Source organism: Scyliorhinus torazame, chromosome 5, assembly GCF_047496885.1.
Source record: "Scyliorhinus torazame isolate Kashiwa2021f chromosome 5, sScyTor2.1, whole genome shotgun sequence".
Lineage (NCBI taxonomy): Eukaryota > Metazoa > Chordata > Chondrichthyes > Carcharhiniformes > Scyliorhinidae > Scyliorhinus > Scyliorhinus torazame.
The window spans coordinates 209,954,415-209,979,181 of NC_092711.1; the positions used below are offsets into that span (position 1 = coordinate 209,954,415).

The window sequence follows — 24,767 nt, forward strand, 5'->3', positions numbered from 1 at the left end:
CTCCACCGTAAGATCTTGTCGCGTGTGGGCCGGGCAGTGCATGCGGGGATGCTTCGCCTGCCCGCAGAAGAAACAGTGGGGCCCGACGGAGTTAGCGGGCCATCTTACAGCGCAGGCCTGCGGGGACACGGGGAAGGTCAGTGGGGCTGCCGCTGCGGGATGTTACGCAGCCCAGGGGGCCACCGCGCGGTTGGGCACAAAGGACTGCGTGTTTCTGGAGGCAACATCCATGGACCCTGCCAGGGCTCGTGCCATTCTCAGTCCCATGGTGTCCTTTTCTAAGAGTCTTTGGCAGATCTCTGAGGAGCTCATACCTGCTACGAAGGCATCCCGGATTAGAAGTTCAATGTGCTCGCTCCCCGAAACATGCAGGCAGCCACAGTTTCTGACCAGCACCAGTAGCGCATGGTAGAAGTCCTCCAATGATTCCCCGAGGCTTTGCCGCCTAGTTGCAAGCAGTTGATGTGTGCGTAGGCCTGGTTTACAGGGTGGATATAATGTCCTTTTAACAGTTCGATCGCAGCATCGAAGTCCTCCGCCTCCTCGATGAGGGTGAAGATCCCAGGGCTTACTCTCGAGTGCAGGAGATGCAGTTTCTGTTCTCCTGAGGGGGTGCCTCGGGCTGACTCGAGGTAGCCTTCAAAGCATGCCAGCCAGTGCTTAAATATCGCTGCCGAGTTCTCTGTGTGGGGGCTGAGTTGTAGACACTCCGTCTTGATTCGGAGATCCATCCTTCCAACTTAAGTCTAGTTGATTAAATTAATGCACGATCAATTACACTCAAAGACGAGGTTGTAACATAACTGAAGGCTTTAATCGACTAGAACTGTTCCCCAGCAGCTTCGGTACAGAAAGTGAGGGCTGCTGGGACGGCACCGGTTCTTATACCCTGCCTGTCAAGGCGGAGCTACATACCAACAGCCAATGATAAACTCCTAGGTTTAACCAATGGTCTTCGGCCTCTTGGGTACTGTAATACTTGATAATACCACACCTAACATACGAACATATGAATGAAAAATGAAAAGGCACCTTAGTCCCAGAGGACCATAGGCAGCACACATCTTTTGAGAGACAGCTGACTGATGGTGATTTAACCTGAGGGTCACCACACCTCAGGCGAGGAGCAAAGTTGAGAAGGAAGAGTTCCAAAAATTCATGACCCTCTGAGAGAAGATATTTCTTCTCACCTCTGTCTGAAATGGCAGACCCCTTATTTTTAAACAGCGGCCTCTGGTTCTAGATTCTCCCACAAGAGGAAACATCCTCTGCACGTCGGCCCTGTCACAACCCCTCAGGATCTTATATATTTCAATTAAGTTGTCTCTTACTCTTCTAAACTCCAGCTGATACAGGCCCAACCTCTGCAACCTGTTTTCATAAGAGAACATTCCCAATCCAGGGATTAGTCTGATAAACCTTCTCTGAATTACTTTCAACAGATTCACATCCTTCCTTAAATACCAATACCGGAAACAGTACTCCAGGTGTGTATAATAGAATCATAATAGAATTTACAGTGCAGAAGGAGGCCATTCGGCTCATCGAGTCTGCACCAGCCCTTGGAAAGAGCACCCTACCTAAGACCACTCCTCCACCGTATCCCCGTAACCCATAAACCCCATCTAACCTTTTTTTTTGGACTCTAAGGGCAATTTAGCATGGCCAATCCACCTAACCTGCACATCTTTAGACTGTGGGAGGAAACCGGAGCACCCGGAGGAAACCCACGCACACACGGGGAGAATGTGCAGACGCCGCAGACAGTGACCCAAGCCGGGAATCGAACCTGTGACCCTGGAGCTGTGAAGCAATTGTGCTAACCACTATGCTACCGTGCCGCCCCATGTAGTCTCACAACAGCTGTACAACTGAAGCATAATCTCTGTAATTTTGTATTCAATTCCCCTCACAATAAACAATAACATTCCATCAGCTTTCCTAATTACCTGCACACCAACCTTTTGCGATTTGTTACGTACCAGAATAACACCATTGGCTGGTGTAAAGTCATGTGTAACGCCTTTTGCGGGATTGTGTACCCTGTTTCAGCAGCATCTTGTAAATAAACCCCTTGCACTATGCTATACGAACTCGACGTGTGCCACCTCTGATTCTTTCTCTTTACGGCTACAACAAACTAACATAACAAAATAGTAACAGGCGACAAAATTTGGGTCGTACAAAAACAGGAGGAAAACAATTTTCGACTGCAAATCTCTGAGCCAGAAGAAGGAAACAGCGACAGAGATCGAGGTCCATGCACCAGCCATGAGGTCAGGAGAAATTTTCTCGACTTCCAAGGCAAATCATTGTTGTAGCAAGTTAAAACAACTCTGAGGTAAATACTTGTACACTGTACTGTTTGTCGAGGGGTTTCGGCGAAAAATATAGTCGACTGTGTCAACCGCTAGTGCAAGTATAGGGCTTTCTGAAAAAAAATTCAGCAGACAACTGTGAGTTACTGGGGGATTACTTCAAACAGAGGACCAAAGCTTTCAGTAACTTACCATTTGTAGTGGGCAGAGATGTGGAGAATATGCATGAGGCACTGAAATGGGCCACGGCAACGCAAACCTTTGGGGCCGTCGACTCTGCAACCTACTGCCCGGAAATAGTGGGGCACAGAAACAGCTAGTCTGCTTGTGCGCTGTGAGTTTATTTGCTTTAACAGAGAGAAAATAAATGTCAGGGGAGACAAGCTGAAGGCTGAGTAACACAGATCAGGGAGCTACAATCCAAAAATGGTGGGAAGAAAAGGCGCCATGGATGCATTTGATGAGGAGAAAGAGACATGGAACTCTGATGAGGAAAGGTTCTCGTCATTACTTAAAGGCTGCCAGACACCACCAGACCTATAATCTGTGACTTTTATCAGCTTACTTAGGAGAAAAACATTCATGTGACTACAGAATTTAGTACCCCCAGATAAACCTGGAAACAAGTCATATAATAAGTTTATAATTGTTTTGCAAGACTTAGCTCAGTGGGCTAGACAGCTGGCTTGTAATACAGAACAAGGCCAGCAGCGCGGGTTCAATTCCCGTACCAGCTTACCCGAACAGGCGCCGGAATGTGGCGACCAGGGGCTTTTCACAGTAACTTCATACTTGTGACATTAAAAGGTTATTATTATTATTATTATTCTCGTCCCGACCACTATTAATAGTGTTGTGCACAGGAGAAAGGGGAAAATATTTCAAATTTGCTGCATCGCGACAAAAACTGGAAAGGTTCTGCATATTTGGCCAGGTTTTGGATGAAACACTTCACGTCCGACCAGTTTGTGGTCTCAGGAATGGAGCCATCCCAAGGAAATTGCTGATTGAAGGTGTGTTAACTCGAAAGTCTGTTATGGAGATAACAATGTCTGTGCAACTTGCTGTGAGAGACACTTTGCTGAGCGGAGTTCGAGCTAAAGTCCATGAGATGGAATCTGTGGGAAGCAGATCCACCAAGAACCTACCAAGTCATCGCTGCAACCAGGCGGGACATACGGCTGGAGATTGCTGGAGCAAGGAAAGCAAATGTAAAAATTGTGGTAAAGTTGGTCACGTTCACAAGTCATGCTGGTCGCATCAAGTCTCATCAGCACAAAAGGAATGTACCAAGAAAAGTACTACAAAGTCTCCAGAGCGAGGTTACCAATTAAGCGATCCAACTGAAGATTCACAAATACCAAAGTGTCAAGTCAGTTTAAGGAATTAAAGCTTGGCGTTCTAGCAGTCCATGGAAATCAGCAATGATTTTGGGTTTATCCAAAATTAAATGGAAACACTTTTCAGATGGAAGTGATACACGTGCTGCAGTATCATTTTTCCCTGAATCGCTATATGGTCAGAAATTGAAATATCTGCCATTGCAATGTGGTCTTGAGGACAAATGCCGAGGTAGTTGTGCTGCTGAAGCGATTGTGGAAGCTGTCATGATATTCAGGTAAACATCATGGTGCAAACATACATACACACTGATGGACAGATCAACGGACCAATCAATACACACACAACACCACAGCCAATCACAGGCAAGAGCATACACACTATAAAACGGGGAACACAACACTTCCCGTTCATTCCAGCAGGAGACAGCTCAGGGAACAGAGCTCACAGCAAGCGACTCAGACAACCACCATGTGCTGAGTGCCACTCCAAGATAGTGTTAGGGATAGGTCCACAGATTCAAGGGTAATGAACGAACCACAGTAACCAGTTTATCATTGTAAGTATTGTTAGTAATAAAACTGAGTTGTACCATCCGCAACCATGTTGGTTCGTCTATGGAGCAGAGAACACAACACGACATAGTACCAGGATTGGAACCTGGTAACTGTGAGACCTACCTACGCATCCTCAGGAATCCGCCATCCTGCGCCATGGACACCGTCAGCACGCCGCAGCCGCTACAAATCGCTGGAAACCTCGGCGTCCACTGGAAGCTGTTTAAACGCCTGCAGGGTAAGGATGAGCCTTTTCAATCTTTCCTGACACGTCTCCGTATCCTCGCGCAGTCCTGCGGTTACGACGCCGCCTCCGATTCAATAATTCGGGACCAGATTGTTTTTGGGGTCACCTCGGACACCCTACGCCACCAGCACCTCAAAATAAAAGGCCTCCGCTATCGAAGCCTGCGGCCTTCATGAAAACGCGACCAGCCGCTACGCCCAGTTTCAAGCAGCCGAATCGGCATGGCAGGGGTCCTGCGAGGCTGAGCGGGTCCAGGCGATCGAGTTCCTCCCGGCCGGCGACCCGGATGAGGGCGGCCATTTTGCGTGCTTTCCGCGGCCTCCCACGTTTGTGCGCACCAAAAAAGACGTAGACGCTGAGGGACGTGATGCGCAGGCGCGCCCGACGCAAGACCGAACTACACATGCGCGGTGACGCAACGAACACCATGACGTCACGACGTGCGGTGACTGTGGAGCCGCACATTTAAAGCGGCAATGTCCGGCAAATAAGTGACAATGCCTCCGCTGTGGCAAGATGGGCCACTACACTGCCTGCTGTCGAGCAGCTCAACCTGCCAACGCTCCCCAATTCCGACACACGCAGGGACGTGCGGACCATTCAGCCTCCGTGCAACGAGTCGTACCCAGACGACATCGAAACCAGTGACACAGACGACCGGGACGCCTTCCGTGTTGCGGTCATTGATAAGGATCGGATGTCTCCAAGCAGGACCCACCAGCCGAGGCCAGTGAACAGTGTCAATCCGGGTGATGAATGGTGTGCCACCCTAACGGTCAACCGATCACCGATAACATTCCGTTGGGACACTGGTGCCTCCGCCAACCTAATTGCATGGTCAGCCTTCTACGCCTTGAAGGTCAGACCACCAATTCGGCCATCCCGTTGCAAGATGGTCGACTACAACGGAAACGTTATCCCAGCCATGGGATCCTGCCAGCTCCAGGTGACACACAACACATACACGGCCACACTATCCTTCGAAATATTCGGATCATCAAAGGACTCCCTGCTAGGCGCACAGGCATGCAAGGTTCTCCACCTCGTGCAGCGGGCCCACGCTCTGTCTCCAGAAGGCACATCAGACTTCCCGGATGCAGAGTTTAGGGCACAGCTCCACTCGCTCCTCGCCCACAACCAGGAGGCATTCGAGGGCATGGACACACTGCCCTATACCTACAGAATACGACTCAAACCAGACATTCACGCACCTTGCAGGGTCCCAGCGCCACTCAGGGACCGCCTCAAGCAGCAGCTGCAGGAACTCCAGGACCAAGGGGTGCTATCCCGGGTCACGGAGCCCACGCCATGGGCCAGCTCCATGGTGTGTGTTAAGAAGCCCTCTGGCGAACTCTGGATCTGCATTGACTCGAAAGACCTGAACAACAACATAATGAGGGAACACTACCCCATACCCAAACGGGAAGAGATAACGAGCAAAATGGCCCGGGCTAAAATTTTTAGAAAGCTGGATGCCTCGAAGGGTTTTTGGCAGATCCAACTGGATCAGTCCAGCAGGAAGCTGTGCACCTTCAACACTCCTTTCGGCAGGTTCTGCGATAACAGAATGCCGTTTGGCATCATCTCGGCATCCGAGGTCTTTCACAGGATCATGGAACAGATGATGGAGGGCATCGAAGGGGTGCGCATCTACGTTGACAATGTCATCGTCTGGTCCACCACACCACAGGACCACATCAATCGTTTCCAGCGCGTCTTTGCACGGATACGGGAAAACGGACTGCGCCTCAACCGAGCCAAGTGTTCTTTCGGCCAAACCGAGCTAAAGTTTCTGGGGGACCACATATCCCGGTCAGGTATGTGTCCGGATGCAGACAAGATGAGCGCCATTACAGCCATGCCGCAGCCGGCAGACAAGAAAGCAGTGCTACGCTGCCTAGGCATGGTCAACTTCCTGGGGAAGTTCATTCCCAACCTTGCCTCCCACACGGCGGCTCTTCGCCACCTAGTCAAGAAGTTCACGGAGTTCCAGTGGCTGCCCGCACACCAGAAGGAATGGGAGGAGCTCAAGATTAAGCTTACCACAGACCCGGAATTGGCGCTTTTCGACACATCTCATGACACTAAAATTTCGACTGATGCCAGCCAGTCCGGCATTGGGGTGGTACTCCTTTAACGGGATGACACTGCGTCATGGGCCCCGGTCGCCTATGCCTCGCGGGCCATGACCCCCACAGAACAGTGCTACGCGCAGATCGAAAAGGAGTGCCTGGGTTTGCTAATCGGAATAGACAAGTTCCATGACTACGTGTATGGTCTCCTCCAGTTTACCATTGAGACTGACCATCGCCACCTGGTCAGCATCATACATAAGGACCTGAACGAGATGACCCCTCGCCTCCAGCGTATCCTAATCAAACTTAGGAGGTACGACTTCCAACTGGTCTACACCCCGGGAAAGGACCTTATCATTGCGAATGCCCTATCTAGAGCAGTGAGCACACCGCCCGACTCGGAGGGGTTTGTCTGTCAGGTCGAAGCGCAGGTGGCCTTCACATCGACAAATCTACCAGCCGATTACTCCAGTCTGGCCCGTATTCGCCGGGAGACTGTGGCTGACCCCCTTCTACAAGATGTGTGATGCATCACATGACGGGAGGGTGGCTCAAAGGACAGTGCCCGCAGTTCTACAATGTCAGAGACGACTTGGCCGTCATTGATGGTGTCCTCCTAAAGCTGGGCCGGATTGTGATTCCACACAGCATGCACAAGCTGGTCCTTGACCAACTACACGAAGGCCGCCTGGGGGTCGTGAAGTGCAGACGGAGGGCCCGAGAGGCGGTATACTAGCCGGGCATCAATGATGACATTGCCAATATGGTGCTCAACTGCCCCACCTGCCAAAGGTTTCAGCCGGCGCAACCTCCTGAGACGCTTCAGCCCCATGAGCTGGTGACGTCCCCCTGGGAAAAGGTGGGTGTGGATCTTTTTCATGCGCTCGGCAGGGACTATGTAATCGTCATAGATTACTTTTCAAACTATCCAGAGGTCATACGCCTGCACGATTTGACATCGTCCGCTGTCATAAGGGCCTGCAAAGACACCTTCGCTCGCCACGGCATGCCGATTACTGTCATGTCGGACCATGGGCCTTGTTTTGCCAGCCAGGAATGGTCTTCCTTTGCTGCTTCGTATGGCTTCACACACGTGACGTCCAGCCCTCTGCATCCCCAGTCCAATGGAAAGACGGAGAAGGGCATTCACATCGTCAAGCGGCTCCTCTGCAAGGCTGCTGCTGCCGGATCGGATTTCTGCTTAGCCCTGCTAGCCTATCGCTCGGCCCCACTAGCCACTGGCCTCTCACCAGCCCAGCTGTTGATGGGTCGCGCCCTCAGGACCACTGTGCAATCCATTTTGGTCCACACAACCAACCATGCTCCAATACTGCACAGGATGCGACAGCAGCACGTTCGCCAGAAGGTGGCACATGACACTGGCAACTGATCTTCCCACCCTAGCGCCTGGGGACGACGTCCGCATCCACCTACCAGAAGGTGGCTGGTCAGCACCTGCCAAAGTTCTCCGACACGTGGCTCCCCCCTCGTTCCTGGTTCGCATGCCTGATGGCTCCATTCGCAGGCGCAATCGCCGGGCTCTTCGCCTGCTTCCACGCTCGCTACGGCAACTTACACCGGTGCCACGCCCTCCTGTTGTTCCTGATGTCGACTTCGTGGAGCTTCCTGCCACCATGCCCATTCCGTCATCGCCCGTGGCCAGGCCCATTCCTCAGCCGGTGAATCCTGACCCACCCTTGAGGCGGTCAACCCGAATTCGTCGCCCACCTACTAGGCTGGACTTATGAGCCTGTTTGAACATTGAACTCACTGATGCATCATACCACTGTGTTAATATGTTTCTCTTTTTCCTTGTCGTTACAGGAGTTACGGGCCTGATTTGGAAAAGGAACTCGAGAGGTTACTGAAGACAGGAGTCTTTGAGCCTGGTGCCACCAGCGATTGGGCATCCCCAAGCATCCCTTCCTTATAGAAGGATGGCTGAGTACGAATACGTGGGAATTTCAAAAGGACTTCCAAAGTTCTAACATGTGCTGATCAATACCCTTTACCACTTAGCAAAGATTTTTTTGCAGGACTCTCAAGAGGCCAAAGAATGAGCAAAATATATCTCTCCCAATGAATGTAGCTATTGAGTCTCTACCGTAACTGACCATAGTAACACACAAGAGTCTGTTTCAGTATCGGAGGCTTCCATTCGGGGCAACACTGGCTCTCTTCCAACAATCTATGGATCAGATCTTGAGTGGGCTATCAGGTGTACAATGCTAACTGGACGACATTTTGATTACAGATTCAAACAATGTAGAGCATGTAAAGAACCTACCCTTCCAAGGCTGCAACTATATAATCTCAGGATCAAGAAAGAGAAGTGCAAATTTTTAAAATCTTCTATTCACTATCTTGGACACATCATAGACCAAGACAGTCTTCACAAAGAATCTAAGAAGATGTCAGAGATGCTGGATTCTCCACGACCACAGAAAGTGACTCAGTTAAAGTTGTTTCTAGGATTATTAAATTACTATGGAAAGTTCATACCACACTGAGCAACAAGGCTGAAGACTTTGCAGATGTGGCTGTGCAACAAGCAAGCTTGCTCTGGATTGGGAGAATGCTCATCAAACTTTTAAACAAAAATTACATGGGCGTCATTCTCCGACCCCCCGCCGGGTCGGAGAATGGCCGTTGGCCGCCGTGAATCCCGCCCCCGCCGAAGTCTCCGGTACCGGAGATTGGGCGGGGGCGGGAATCGGGCCGCGCCGGTTGGCGGGACCCCCCGCTCAATTCTCCGGCCCGGATGGGCCGAAGTCCCGCCCAGAAATTGCCTGTCCTGCCGGCGTAAATCAAAGCTGGTATTTATTGGTGGGACCAGGCGGCGTGGGCGGGCTCCGGGGTCCTGGGGGGGGCACGGGGCGATCTGACCCCGGGGGGTGCCCCCACGGTGGCCTGGCCCGCAATCAGGGCCCACCGATCCGCGGGCAGGCCTGTGCTGTGGGGGCACTCTTTCCCTTCTGCCTCCGCAACGGTCTCCACCGCTGACGCTCCCGCGCATGCGCCGCATTTCCGCGCCAGCTGGCGGGGCAACAAACGCCATTTCCGCCAGCTGGCGGGGCAACGAATGCCATTTCCGCCAGCTGGCGGGGCGGAAATCCCTCCGGCCCCTCAATGTTGGGGCTTGGCACCCAAAGATGCGGAGCATTCCGCACCTTTGGGCCGGCGCGATACCCGTCTGATTGGCGCCGTTTTTGGCGCCTGTCGGCAGACATTGCGCCGTTGGGGGAGAATTTTGTCCCAGGAATCGGAATTATTGGTCCGTTATAAAGCAAACCTGAGCTGCAGATTGCTTGCGGCACATGACCCTGTGGGGTTGGAGCCAATTGCCTTACATATAATGCCTTCAGATGAAGAGCGACCAATAGTATTTGCTTCAATGACGTTGACTGGCACTGAGTCCAATTATGCTCAACGTGAGAAAGAAGCTCTCAGCATTATTTTTGATATTTGAAGGTTTCAACATTATTTATTTGGTTATCAATTTACTCTACTGACCGACTTTCATCCCTTAACAGCCATTTTTGAGCCGCAAAAGGTGATCCCTTCATTCGTTGCGGCCAATTACAATGTTGGGTTAATTTTGTCAGCAGACGCTTATGATATTGAATATTGGAGGTCTGAACAGCATGCAACCACAAACGCTTTGTCTAGACTGCCGCTGCAAGATGTACAAGTCCACAAAGATATGCTCAAATCTGATGAACAGTTCAACAACATATTCTATCTGTCTCATGTGGAAAATGTGCTGGTAACATCTTCTCAGGTGCGAAAATTTACCTTACCAGATCCTTTGTTGGGGAAGGTGTTGGACATGATTCAAAAAGGCACTCGAACACAAGAGTATGGAAAGAACCCCAGATCTAAAACCTTATCTTGCCAGACATCTTGAATTGACAGTACAAAATGGTGTATTGCTGTGGGCTTTTAGAGTAATCATTATGCCATGTCTACAAAGTAGAAACCTGGATCAGCTGCACGAGGGCCTCCCGGTGTCATTAGAATGAAGGAGTTGTTGAGAAGCTACTTCTGGTGGCCCAGATTGGATGTCTAAATAGAGGAGAAGGTGAAATTATGCCAATCCTGCGCTGCATTGAGAAATGTCCTCTACTACAACCTTTGAATCCATGGGAATGGTCTATAATTTACCCAGTTTCAACAGCATTGTGTAAATAATCCCTTTGCACTATCATATGAACTTGACGTGAGCCACCTCAGATTCTTTCTCTTTGTATTCTTCTTTTTCATTCATCCTGCCAAAATGGACAATTTCACATTTCCCAAATTTTCTTCCATTCTGACAGGTCTATGCTCATTCACTTAACCCAGATTACATTTCTACTTATCTTCGTATCATCAGCAAATTTAGCCACCATGGGCTGCATTTTCCGTTTCAGTGGCTACGTGCTGGTTCGAACAGAGAATTCGCAGGAGGTTTACAGTGAAAAAATCGGCATCGGCCCCTCACCGATTCCAGGACCAGTGAGGGGAGAGCAGCTGAGCCGGAAGAAATTCCCGGCTCCCGCGCCCAAAACGGCCGGAGAATGGCTGGGTCCATGGCCGCGCATGCACACGGCCAACCTCCAACACGAAAACCCGCTGCTGTGCCAGGTTGTGGAGGACACAATAGACCACCATAAATTGGGCAACACCCTGATGGGTATACTGCAGTGCACCACCAGAGAGATTGAGGCATCAGAACCACATTTTAAGGAGTCCGATGCACCACTCAACGACAGACCGGGTAGCCGCATGGGCCTCGTTGTATCGGGTCTCCGTATCGGTCACCAGCCTCTGTGCTGGCATCATTAACCAGGTACTCAGCGATAAGCTTTATCGCCCAAGAGCAAACCAGCCATTCTGAGGCCGGGGATGTCTGACTGCCCCAGGATGTAGCTGGCATGCACGCTCACTGCATATGTGCATGATCTTCATGCAGTGGTCGCCCGCAAGCTGGATGTTTAGGGAGTGGAACTCCTTCCTAAATGGCACTCCCAGACGGCCCGGTGCACATAAGTCGATATCCATGCCATCTATTAGCCCATGGATCTGGGGTATACTGTCGATGGTGGAGAATGCCCGGGCATCTTGCTGGGCCTGATCCGTGTCAAAGTTTATATAGTTTTCTGCCTTGGCAAACATGGCATAGAGTCATAGAATCATAGAATTTACAGTGCAGAAGGAGGCCATTCGGCCCATCAAGTCTGCACCGGCTCTTGGAAAGAGCACCCTACACAAGGTCAACACCTCCACCCTATCCCCATAACCCAGTAACCCCACCCAACACTAAGGGGAACTTTGGACACTAAGGGCAATTTATCATGGCCAATCCACCTAACCTGCACATCTTTGGACTGTGGGAGGAAACCGGAGCACCCGGAGGAAACCCACGCACACACGGGGAGGATGTGCCGACTCCGCACAGACAGTGACCCAAGTCGGAATCGAATCTGGGGCCCTGGAGCGGTGAAGTGATTGTGCTATCCACAATGCTACCGTGCTGCCCCCACAGATGCACTCGTGGGCTGCAGCTTGAGATGCTGCATAAGTCCCCACTCGAGCTCTGGAATAATCCTGAGGTGGAGTTTCAGGGCTGCAGTGACCTTCACAGGCACCGGGAGCGGGAATCCTGCTCCTCCACATGTTGCCAAATACGCGAGGGCATTGCACAGGTGCCGCATCATCCCCTTGTTTAGGCTGAGTCTCTTGCGGCACACGCTCCAAAGACCAACTACACCTGTGCATCTGCTCCAAAGACCAACTACACCTGTGCATCTGCTCAAAAGACCAGCTACACCTGTACATCTGCTCCAAAGACCAACTACACCTGTACATCTGCTCCAAAGACCAACTACACCTGTACATCTGCTCCAAAGACCAACTACACCTGTGCATCTGCCCAAAAGACCAGCTACACCTGTACATCTGCTCCAAAGACCAACTACACCTGTGCATCTGCTCGAAAGACCAGCTACACCAGTACATCTGCTCGAAAGACCAACTACACCGATACATCTGCTCAAAAGACCAACTACACCTGTACATCTGCTCAAAAGACCAGCTACACCGGTACATCTGCTCAAAAGACCAACTACACCTGTGCATCTGCTCAAAAGACCAGCTACACCTGTACATCTCGAAAGACCTAATACACCTGCACATCTGCTCGAAAGACCAACTACACCTGTACATCTGTTCGAAAGACCAACTACACCTGTACATCTGTTTGAAAGACCAACTACACCTGCACATCTGCTCAGCAAACCAACTACACCTTTGCATCTGCTTGAAAGATCAGCTACGTCTCTGCACCTTAAGCCATTGTGGGCCTCCCCTTCTGGATCCCTCGCTGGCTGATGGGCAGCCTGGTCATCAGGTGTTGGGCAGGGCCCTGAACATGGCCACCACCTTGAGCCACTGTCGATGCTGCTGCCGCTGCCTCCTCCAGCATCTGGTCGCCTGGCCTGCCAGCAGCACCACTAGGGCAGATTCCGCGGGGTCCATGATATTGCCGGTGCCGAACAATATCTGTAAGGATCCTCCCACCCTTCCCCCCGTCCGACAAACTCTGCCTACACACCCCCGGCTGCAGCAATCATTGTACCCCAGATACCCGCATGTAACGTTACCTGGACCAGGTGCTGGTTCCCTTCCTGGTGCACACACCAACCCTGTAGTTACCAATGTGTCCCCGATGCTGGGGTCCAGCCCCTGGGTGTTTGGATGTTAGCCGCTGCGTCCTAGGTGCTGCCTCCTGCAGTGTTCAGGCACAGTGTGCAGGCATCACGGTCTGATTGGTGAGATACTCTCAATTACAAGTCGAGAGAGATGATTGGTAATACAAAGGCTTTAATTAGTAGAGAACCAGTCAGCTACCGAGAAGTGTGCTCACTGCACACTGCCCACTGGACATTACCTTATATATGGCTCCCTGGGGGGTGGAGCCGGAGGCGGAGTCCCCCTGGGTTCCAAATCCGGTCTAAAAGGGACCATTACATTAAAGGTGCAGTAACCATTCATCACAATTGGGATGCTAGATAATAACTCACACAAGATACATACCAGTCCACCCACGGGGATTCACATGGGATGAATCACTACGATTAGCAATTCCCAATTAGCTATAGCCTTCAGCCACTGGCCAGAGTCCTCTGCCATCAGTAGGAGTGAGTGGTCGGTGGGCAGGGGCTGGGTTGCCCCCATAACAGGACACACAGTCCATGGTTGGCATGGTGCACCCGCGGGTGTTAAGGCATCCCCCCCCCACTCCCCCCCCCCCCACCCCAAGCCTAGCCCTGGCAGGGGCAGCCACCACCCCGCCCCCCCGCTCCATAAAACCCCCCAACCGACGACGGCCCACCACTACTCAGGCATGCCCCCAGTGGCTCTCCCACCCTACTCAGAGCACATATTATAATAATAATAATTATCTTTATTGTCACAAATCGGCTTACATTAACACTACAATGAAGTTGCAGTGAAAAGTCCCGAGTCGCCACAGTTCGGGTGCACAGAGGGAGAATTCAGGGTGTCCAATTCACCTAACAGCATGGGCGGGATTCTCCGCAATCGATGCGATGACCGCCGACCGGCACCAAAAACGGCACGAATCAGTCCGGCATCACGCCGCCCCAAAGGTGTGGAATTCTCCGCATCTTGAGGGGCCGAGCCCTCACCTTGAGGGGCTAGGCCCGCGCCGGACTGATTTCCACCCCGCCAGCTGGCGGGAAAAGCCTTTGGTGCCCCGCCAGCTGGCGCGGAAATGACTTTGCCGTGCGGCGCATGCGCGGGAGCGTCAGCGGCCGCTCATGGCATCCCCGCGCATGCGCAGTGGAGGGGGTCTCTTCCGCCTCCGCCATAGTGGAGACCATGGCGAAGGCAGAAGGAAAAGAGTGCCCCCACGGCACAGGCCCGCCCGCGGATCGGTGGGCCCCGATCGCGGGCCAGGCCACCGTGTGGGCACCCCCTGGGGCCAGATCCCCCCCCCCCCAGGACCCCGGAGCCCGCCCGCTCCGCCTTGTCCCGCCGGTAAGAGAGGTGGTTTGATTCTCGCTGGCGGGACAGGCATTCCAGCAGCGGGACTTCGGCCCATCGCGGGCCGGAGAATCGCCGGGGGGGGGGGGGGGGGGGCCCACCAACTGGCGCGGCGCGATTCCCACCCCCGACGAATATCTGGTGCCGGAGAATTCGGCAACCGGCGGGGGTGGGATTCACACCAGCCCCCGGCGATTCTCCGACCCATGTCTTTCGGGACTTACCATAGAATTATAGAATTTACAGTGCAGAAGGAGGCCATTTGACCCATCGAGTCTGCACTGGCTCTTGGAAAGTGCATCCTACCTAAGCCCACACCTCCACCCTATCCCCACACCTCCACCATCCCCGTAATCCCACCTAACTTTTTGGGACATCAAGGGCAATTTATCATGGCCAATCAACCTAACCCGCACATCTTTGGACTGTGGGAGGAAACCGGAGCACCCGGAGGAAACCCACGCACACACAGGGAGAACGTGCAGACTCCACACAGGCAGTGACCCAAGCCGGGAATCGAACCTGGGACCCTGGCGCTGTGAAGCAACAGTGCTAACCACTGTGCTGCCGTGCCGCCCACTGGGGCAGCAACTCCATTGACCCCGAGCTGTTTGCCTGTGAGTGAAGATGGATACTCACATCCTCGTGTCCTCGCAGCAGCCCTTCCGCCAGCCTCACATTTTGAAAAGAAGTACTAATCGGCACCTTCGTGACCACTTGCTGGGGAGGCTGTTAGGTCACAGGGGAGCATTAGGTCGGGGGCCTGCCCTGTTAATTGTATGGAGATTGGGCTTAAGTGGTGATTATTGGTTTTTCTCCACACTACGGCGGGATCCCTGATTTTGCCGATGTGAGTTGGCCGGGTGGATCGCAAACAGATCGGCACCAGTGCGGTTGTCGATTTTGGCCTCTCCCGCGATTTAGCGGCCTTGTCGCGTTCTAGTTTAAGCTCAACGTGGCCATTAAATCTTTTACTTTCATTACAAAGTCAAAAAGCCACCACTTACATAGAAACATGCATAGAACACAGAAGCAGAAGGAGGCCATTTAGCACTTCGGGCCTGCTTCACCAATCATTATCATCACCAACGCCCTATGCAATTGCAGTAAAACATCCCTATTCCTATATTCAAATCCTCTCGCTATGAAGGCTAACATACCATTTGCCTTCTTTACTGCCTGCTGTACCTGCATGCTTACTTTCAGCAACTGATGCACGAGGACACCAAGGTCTCCCTGAGTATCCATCTCTCTCAATTTGCACCCATTCGAATAGTAATCTGCCTTCCTATTTTTGCTACGGGTGCATAACCTAACATCTATCCACATTAAACTGCATCTCCAACACAGATGCCCACTCACTTAGCTTGTCCAAATCCTGCTGAAGCATTCTCCTCACAGCTCACCCTCCCACCCAACTTTGTATCATCTGCAAATTTGGAGATAATACATTTAGTTCCCTTATCCAAATCATTAATATATAATGCTAGAGTCCTAGTTGGGGTCCGAGCACACATCCCAGCGGTACCCCGCAAGTCACTGCCTGCCAATCAGAAAAAGACCCATTTATTTCACTTTTTTTGCTTCCTGGCTGCAAACTAGCATTATCTCCATCTCAAACCCATGCACTTGAACTTTACATAGTAATCTGCTATATGAGACCTTGTCACAAGCCTTCTGAAAGTCTAAATAAACTACATCCACATGGACCCTAGCAACTTACCTACTACAGACGTTAGGCTCACTGGCGTATTGCTCCCTGGTTTCTCTCCACCTCCCGTTTTGAATACGGGGCTTATATTAGCTACCCTCCAATCTTTCAGGAAAATGAAAAAGGGCACCAGCATTAATAATATTAAATTACATTTGGAATGCGGGAAGGGAACATGTCACTCACTGTGCCTGCCTCTTTGCTGCCTGTACCTACCTGCTCTTGTTAACTGAATGAATGATCAGGTTGCAACTTGTACCTCAAGCCTGACTTAAATCCTGCCTGATAAGAAAGTTACAATCAACATCTCAACACCTATTAATCATTTAAACTGTTGACAAATGAATATTAACCTTGCATGATTGGCACGGCCTTCCACACTGCAACTGGTCCGAGGCTGGCAAACTGACCAAAGGAACATTCCAAGAAGAACACAGGCATCCCAACCAGTGCCAGCATGAGCGTGTAGGGAATGAGAAACGCACCTGGAAAATATAACAAACAACTTTGGGGAAGTGTAAACTTGGGCAAGACTGAAAACCACTTTCAGGCTGAACTCCTGAAATCATTTTGAAAACATATTTGTCTGTCCCCGTCTTCCCATCTAATTTTCAATCCATCCATCCAGAAATATTTTAATTCAATCTCTCCCAACAGAAAAAAACTAATCTCTCTCATCCTCTCCTATCTCACTGGCCATGGCTACTGTAGGATTTGATAGATGTGAACTGTCATCATCTCTGGAAAAGGTTTAACTTTCAGCTCCAATTCTAAAACTTCAGCAAATCAATGGTGAAGGTGATGGGAGACCAGAAGACTGGGAGAGATTCAGAATGCAGCAAAGATGGACCAAAAATACAATTAGGAGGGAGACCATAAACTAGCAAGCGGGAGACATAAAAACGAACAGCAAGAGCTTTTTTTTAAGTTCATTAAAAGGGAGAGAGATGTAAAAGTAAGCATTGGACCCTCAGAGACTGAAACCAGGGAAGTAATTATGGGGAACAAGAAAATCGCAGAGGGATTAATAGACATTTTGCATTGGTCTTTACTGAGCATCCCAGAAATAGTACAAACTACAGGGGAGGCGTTAAATACAGTCACCATCACCAGAGAATTAGATTCAGGTAAACTCATAGGGATAAAGGCTGACCAGACCCCTGAGTCTGATGCTTTGGACCCCAGGATTGTGAAGGAGGTCGCTACAGAGATTGTGGATCCATTGGGAGTTATTTTCCAAAAATCCATGGATTCTGGAATTGAGCCAAAGTATTGGAAAACTGTCAATCTTCAAATATATAGAATATATAATTGCTTATTGTCACAAGTAGGCTTCAATTAAGTTACTGTGAAAAGCCCCTAGTCGCCACATTCCAGCGCCTTTTCGGGGAGTCCGGTACGGGAATTGAACCCGCGCTGCTGGCATTATTCTGCATTGTGCTAAACTAGGGGCTGGTTTAGCACACAGGGCTAAATAGCTGGCTTGCAATGCAGAATAAGGCCAGAGCGCGGGTTCAATTCCCGTACCGGCCTCCCCGAGCAGGTTCTGGAATGTGGCGACTCGGGGCTTTTCACAGTAACTTCATTGAAGCCTAGTTGTGACAATAAGCGATTATTATTATCACCAACCCCTCGAGGGAAGGAGGCAAAATGAACTAAATTACAGGCCAGTGAGTGGAACTTCACTTATTGGAAAAATATTAGAATCCCGATGAAGGTGAGAATAGTGCATTTGGAAAGTAATGATCTGTGACTGGATTCTCCATTTGGGAGGCTATGATCCCCCGCTGGAAGTGAATCAAATGGAATTTGTGCTTCTTCTGGCAGTTCCGTGCAGTCACAATTCAGGTAATCTCTGAAGATAGAAGGGCAGGTTAATAGGGTGGTGAAAAAGGCCTACACTTGCCTTTATCAATCGTGGCATAGATTGCAAAAGCAAGGAAGCCATGTTAGGTTTATATAGAACATTGGTGAGGCAAAGCTGGATTACTGTGTGCTGTTCTGGTCGCCACATTGCAGGAAGGATGTGTTTTCACAGGATGAGGTGCAGAGGAGATTCACTAGGATGATGCCTGCGATGGAACATTTAAGTTGTGAAGAGAGGTTGGATAGGCTTGGATTGTTTTCCCTGGAGCAGAGAAGACTGATGGGCGACCTGTTCGGGGTGTACAAGATTATGAGGGGCATGGACAGGGTGGAGAGGGAACAGCTGTTCACCTTAGTTGAAGGATCGGTTGCAAGGGGACACAAATTCAAGGTGAGGGATGGGAGGTTCGGGCGATTTGAGGAAAAACATTTTTACCCAGAGGGTGGTAACGGCCTGGATTGCACTTCCTGGGAGGGTAGTAAAGGCGGGTTGCCTCACATCCGTTCACAAGTACCTGGATGAGTACTTGGCACATCTTAACATTCGAGGCTATGGGACAAGTGCTGGCAAATGGGATTAGGATTGGCAGTCAGCTGCCTTTCATGCAGGCAGGCCTCCAGGACTGGCAGTGCCAGATGACGATGGAGCCTCCGAATCTCACTCCAACCTCCGCTCCATCCCATGGAGTAGGCCAGCGAGCACCCCGAGGGAGGAGGAAGTGATGGGGTCCATTCTGGTGCCTCCTGCAGAAGAGGTGCGAGAATATTTCAGCCTTTCCGAATCCCCTCCACCTGACACTGGTGCATCTCATGGGCAGACCAGGGTGACACGACATCAACTGTGATACCTGGAGGTCGACCAGGCCCATCCAGGTCCAGGCCCTCCAGATGACGACTGCCAAGGGCATCACAGGTCAGAAGGCGAGACCTGTGATGCCTCCAAGTCTAATGTGCTTCCTGGGGTAACACCTAGGTGGAGCGGTGGCCCATAAAATAAGGAAGATAGATGATACTTAAATTGGCGCAGGTGCAATTGATGGAATATAGTTAGGGGTAAGGGTACACCATTGTACATTGTCACCATTAAATACTTTAGCACCACCAATCTGACTCCAACTTCCGTCTGAGCATTCGAAAGGGTGGGCTCACTTCCAGTGGCGACCATGCGAGGGTAGGTTGCAAAATCGCCAGCTCCCGCCGTGAACGGACTTACGGGCCCTTTTAAGGAGTTTCAGCAGCTCCTCCTCGGTGAAATTCGGCGGGCAAACAACACTGGAAGGCTCCCCGCATCGGTATATGGAGGGGGCCAGGTGTAGGACGGCGAAACAAGCGAGTACCGAGAAGCGGGTGGAACAGGCGTGGGAACACAAAATGGCGGCCGGCTTGGATCAGGCAGCATGGGCCCAGTGGTCACGGGAACAGCAGGAGTTCCTCAGAAGTTGTTTTGCTGACCTAAAAACGGAGAGGCTGGCCCCGATGAAGGCCTCAATGGAGAAGATGGTTGAGATCCAGAAGATGCAGGAGGAGGCGATCGAGGAGATCGAGATAAAGGTTTCGGATAATGAAAACAGGATACTTGGTCTGGCCGTCAGCGTGAGGCACATGATGCCTTGCATAAGAGATGGCAGGAGAGATTGGAAGACTATGAAAACAGGTCCATGAGACAAAACCTGCGAATTCTGGGCCTCCCTGAGGGTGCGGAGGGGTCGGATGCGAGTGCATTTGTGACCACATTGCTGGGGACTCTGATGAGGACGGGGGCATATCCTCGACCTCTGGAACTGGACGGAGTGCACAGAGTTCTTGCAAGGAAGCCCAAGACTAATGAACCGCCGAGGGCTATGGTGGTATGGTTTAACCGCTTCTCAGACAAGGAACGATGGGCTAAAAAGGAGCGGAGCAGCAGGTGGGAGAACAACGTAATCCGCATTTACCAGGACCTGGGAGCAGAACTGGCCAAGAGGCCCACTGGTTATCAACCGTGCTAAGACGGCCCTCCACATCAAAGGGGTGAGGTTCGGACTGCTGCATCCGGCGAGGCTTTGGGTTACGTATCAAGATCGTCACCACTACTTTGTTACTCCGGACGAGGCGTGGACATTTATCAAACAGGAAAAGCTGGACTCGAGCTAAAGGACAGCCACACTGGGATGAAACGCTCTGTTGGGAAGGGGTAGCATGATGCTGTCCGAACATAAGATTGGGAGTAATGTTAATTGTTTGATAGCCGGAGGGAGCTATGTCATCTTGTTTCCCTTTCTTGTTCCCTGTTTCTCTGGCCATGCTCTCGGCTTTTGTGGAGTTCGGAGTCACAGAGGGGAGAGAGGGGCCCTTTACTTAGGGCTGCACTTCAGGCATCTGGAGCCGTTTCTTTTGTGGGACCGGGTTAGCGCCCGGGGTTTGTTTTTTTTGTTTAACTGGCGGCAGGGGAGGGGGGGGGGGGGCGGACCTGGGGGGGGGCGGGGGTAGGATGCTGCCTTGCTGACAGAAGAGAAGCCAACTTTGGGGAACAGATGGAGAGTCTGAGGAGAGGGGGCTCCAATGGGAGGGCTCGAGTAAGCGGGGGACGCAGGCTCATGGCTGGCCGAAAAAGGGGGATGGCTAGTCGGCAGGGAAGGAGCGGCGGGGGGCTAACCCCCCCGTCCAGACTGATAACGTGGAATGTGAGGGGTCTGAATGGGCCGGTCAAGAGGGCTCGCGAATTCTCGCACCTAAAGGGGTTAAAGGCAGACGTAGCCATGCTACAGGAGACGCATCTAAAACTCGCAGATCAAACAAGTTTGAGAAAGGGGTGGGTGGGCCAGGTGTTCCATTCGGGGCTGGATTCAAAGACCAGAGGGGTAGCAATTCTGGTCAGTAAACTGGTGGCATTCGAGGCAGGGAGTATTGTGGTTGACAAAGGGTGCAGATACATAATGGTTTGTGGGAAGCTGCAAGGGACCCAGGTGGTGCTTGTGAACGTCTACGCCCCGAACTGGAATGACGTGGAATTCATGAGACGCATGCTGGGTAAAATTCCGGTCTTAGACTGACATAATTTGATCATGAGGGGTGACTTCAACACAGTTATTGACCTTGTATTGGACCTGTCAAAGTCGAGGTTAGGAAAGCGACCAGCAGCGGCTAAAGAACTGAGGGGTTTCATGGAACAGGTGGGGGGCGTAGACCCATGGAGGTTCGCTCGGCCGAGGGCGAAGGAGTTCTCTATTTTCTCCCACGTCCACAAAGTTTATTCTCGTATAGATTTGATCTGCTGACCACAGGGAAAGCGGTAGCACAGCTGAGGAAGGCAAAAGGGGCAGTCTATGAAAGCGAGTAGAAAGCTGGCGCACCAACTTCGTAGGAGGGAGGCGGCCAGGGAAATTCGGGAAGTTAGGGATAACGAAGGTGTCATAATATACACCAGTATATCATGGTGCAGACACACACTGATGGACACATAGTGGGACCAATCAACATACACAACACTGCAGCCAATCACCAGTGAGAGCACACGCACTATAAAGACAGGGGACAGGAGAGTTCCCGCTCATTTGAGTAGCAGCTAGCTAGGAGCACAGAGCTCACAGCCTGCAACACAGACATCCACCATGTGCTGAGTGCATCAACTGATTAGGACAAGGCAAAGGTCTTTATTTAAAGCTGGTATCGTATTTACCCACAGTTCAAGTATGTTTAAATAGTTAACCTTTTAATAAAATAGTGTTGCACTACTTCAAGTGTTGGCGACCTGTATGTGATCCAGAACACCCAACACATCAGAAGGTAACACGGTCTTGGACCCAGAGGGGGTGAACAAAGTCTTTAGGGTGTTTTATGGTAAACTGTACGAGTCAGAACCCCCGGCGGGAGGGGAAGGGATGAAGCAATTCATGGACCAATTGAGGTTTCCAAAGGTGGAAGAGGATCTGGTGGAGGGACTGGGGGCCCCGATAGAGTTGGAGGAGATTGTTAAGGGCCTAGGGAGTACGCAGTCGGGCAAGGCCCCGGGGCCGGACGGCTATCCTGTAGAATTCGACAAGAAATGTTCAGAACTGTTGAATCCACTCTTGCTAAGGACCTTTAACAAGGCTAAAGAAAGAGGGACCCTCCCCCCAAAAATGTCACAGGCTTCAATTTCACTCAGTCTCAAATGGGAGAAAGATCCGTTACAATGTGGGTCCTACAGACCGATATCGCTCTTGAACCTAGTTGCCCAACTTGCTGGCCAAGATTTTGGCCGCTAGAATTGAGGACTGTGTCCCAGGGGTGATGAGTGAAAGGGGAGGATCAGACAGGCTTCGTTAAGGGCAAGCAACTGAACTCCAATGTACAGAGGCTCCTAATCATTATTATGATGGCCACAGAAGGAGGGGAGGCAGAGGTAGTGGCTGCGATGGATGCAGAGAAAGCCTTTGACCGGGTGGAATGGGAGTACCTGTGGGAAAAGCTAAGAAGGTTTGGATTTGGTGAGGGATTCATAGGGTGGGCCCAACTACTTTATCAGGCCCCCGTAGCAAGTGTATGCACGAACAGGGTGAGGTCGGAGTATTTTAGGCTTCACCGAGGGAAGAGGGGTGCCCCCTCTCCCTATTACGTTGGCCTTAGTGCTGCGGGCTTCAAAGAACTGGCAGGGGTTGGTTCGGGGGGAGGAGCATCGGGTCTCGGTCTATGCGGATGATCTGCTCCTGTATATTTCGGACCCACTATAGGGGATGGGGGAGGTCATGCAGATTTTGAAGGACTTCGGCAATTTTTCGGGGTACAAATTAAACGAGAAGTAAAGCGAGATGTTCGTGATCCAAGCTAAAGGGCAGGAGCAGAGACTGGGAGAGCTTCCACTTAAGATGGTGGAGAAGAGCTTTCAGTACCTAGATATACAGGTGGCTCGGAACTGGGATGCCCTCCACAAGCTTAACTTATCCCGGTTGGTAGAGCAGATGGAGGGGGACTTTAAAAGGTGGGACATGCTCCCGCTTTCTCTAGCGGGGAGGGTGCAGACCATTAAGATGTTTGTCTTCCAGTGCCTTCCCATCTTCATCCCGAAGTCCTTCTTCAAGCGGGTGAACAAGATCATTTTGGGATTTTTATGGGCAAATAAGACCCCGCGAGTAAAGAGACTATACCTAGAGCGCAGTCGGAGGGGGGGGAGCTGGCGCTGCCGAATATTTGCAGCTACTACTGGGCGGCTAACATAGCCATGATTAGGAATTGGGTATTGGGGGAGGGGTCGATGTGGGAGCGGTTAGAGGCGGCCCCATGCAAAGGCTCCAGCTTAGGGGCACTCGTAACGTACCTCTGCCATTTTCGCCGGCGCCCTACTCCTCAAGTCTGGTGGTGGCGGCGGCACTAAGGATCTGGGGTCAGTGGAGAAGGCACAGGGAGGTGGAGGGAGCCTCAGTTTGGACCCCAATACACAACAATCACAGGTTTGTCCCGGGCAAGATAGACAGAGGGTTTCAAAGCTGGCATAGGGCAGGTATTAAAAGGATGGGGGACCTGTTCAAATACGGGACTTTGCCCAGCTTGAAATCGCTGGAGGAGAAATTTAATTTGCCCCCTGGAAATGCCTTCAGATACCTTCAGGTACGCGCCTTTCTTAAAAAACAGGTGGTGGCATTTCCGTTGCTACCCCGCATAGGTTACAAGATAGGGTGGTCTCCGACACCTGGGGAGGGGAGGGGAAGGTGTCGGACATCTACCAGGAACTACAGGAGGCAGAGGAAGCCCCAGTGGTGGAACTTAAGGGCAAGTGGGAGGAGGAGCTAGGCGGGGAGCTGGATTCGGGCCTGTGGGCGGATGCCCTAAATAGGGTTAATTCCTCTTCATCATGTGCCAGGCTTAGCTTAATCCAGTTTAGGGTGGTCCATCGGGCACACATGACGACAACGAGAATAAGCAAGTTCTTTGGGGTTGAGGATAGATGTGCGAGGTGTGCGGGAAGCCCAGCGAACCATGTCCAGATGTTCTGGGCATGTCCGGCTCTTAAAGGATTCTGGCATGGATTCGCTAAGGCATTGTCCAAGATCCTAGACATGCGGGTGGTGCCGAGTCCAGAGATAGCGATCTTTGGTGTGTCAGACGATCCGGGAGTTCAGGAAGCGAAAGAGGCCGAGGTCTTGGCCTTTGCCTCCCTGGTAGCCCGGAGACGGATCCTTTTAATGTGGCGGGACTCGAAACCCCCGAGTGTGGAAACTTGGATTGGTGATATGGCTGGGTTTCTCAGTCTCGAGAAAATAAATTTGCCTTGAGAGGGTCCATGACGGGGTTCTCTCGGAGATGGCAGCCGTTCCTCGACTTTCTAGGAGAGCAATAAAATGTCAGGAGCAGTAGCAATCCGGGGGGGGGGTGGGGGGGGAATGTTGCGTATTCTTGTTCTTTTTTCTTTATATAATGTTAACGTTCACATTGATTTGCTAAATGTTGTTAATGGTTATGCAAAAATGATGTTTTGATAAAAATCTGAATAAAAATAATTTTTTAAAAAATAAATAAAGGGTGGTCTGGAGCTGGGTGATATGTGCCTGCCAGGTGGGAAGGGGGTGGACGTGAAAGATTGGGGCAGGGCAGGGCGCACATAACACATGAACGTCCCACATACTGACACCTTCACCACGAAGTAGC

At 51.3% G+C, this 24,767-nt stretch overlaps 1 protein-coding gene across 1 annotated transcript in view; it reads right to left on the reverse strand.

The window, feature by feature from the left end:
- Positions 1–24,767, reverse strand: part of LOC140420921 (sodium- and chloride-dependent neutral and basic amino acid transporter B(0+)-like) — a 142,972-nt gene that overhangs the window by 85,832 nt on the left and 32,373 nt on the right. Inside the window, exon 3 of the mRNA XM_072505069.1 lies at positions 16,652–16,783. Within this exon, the coding sequence (XP_072361170.1) occupies positions 16,652–16,783 (132 nt within the window). The remainder of the gene's footprint in view (positions 1–16,651; positions 16,784–24,767) is intronic.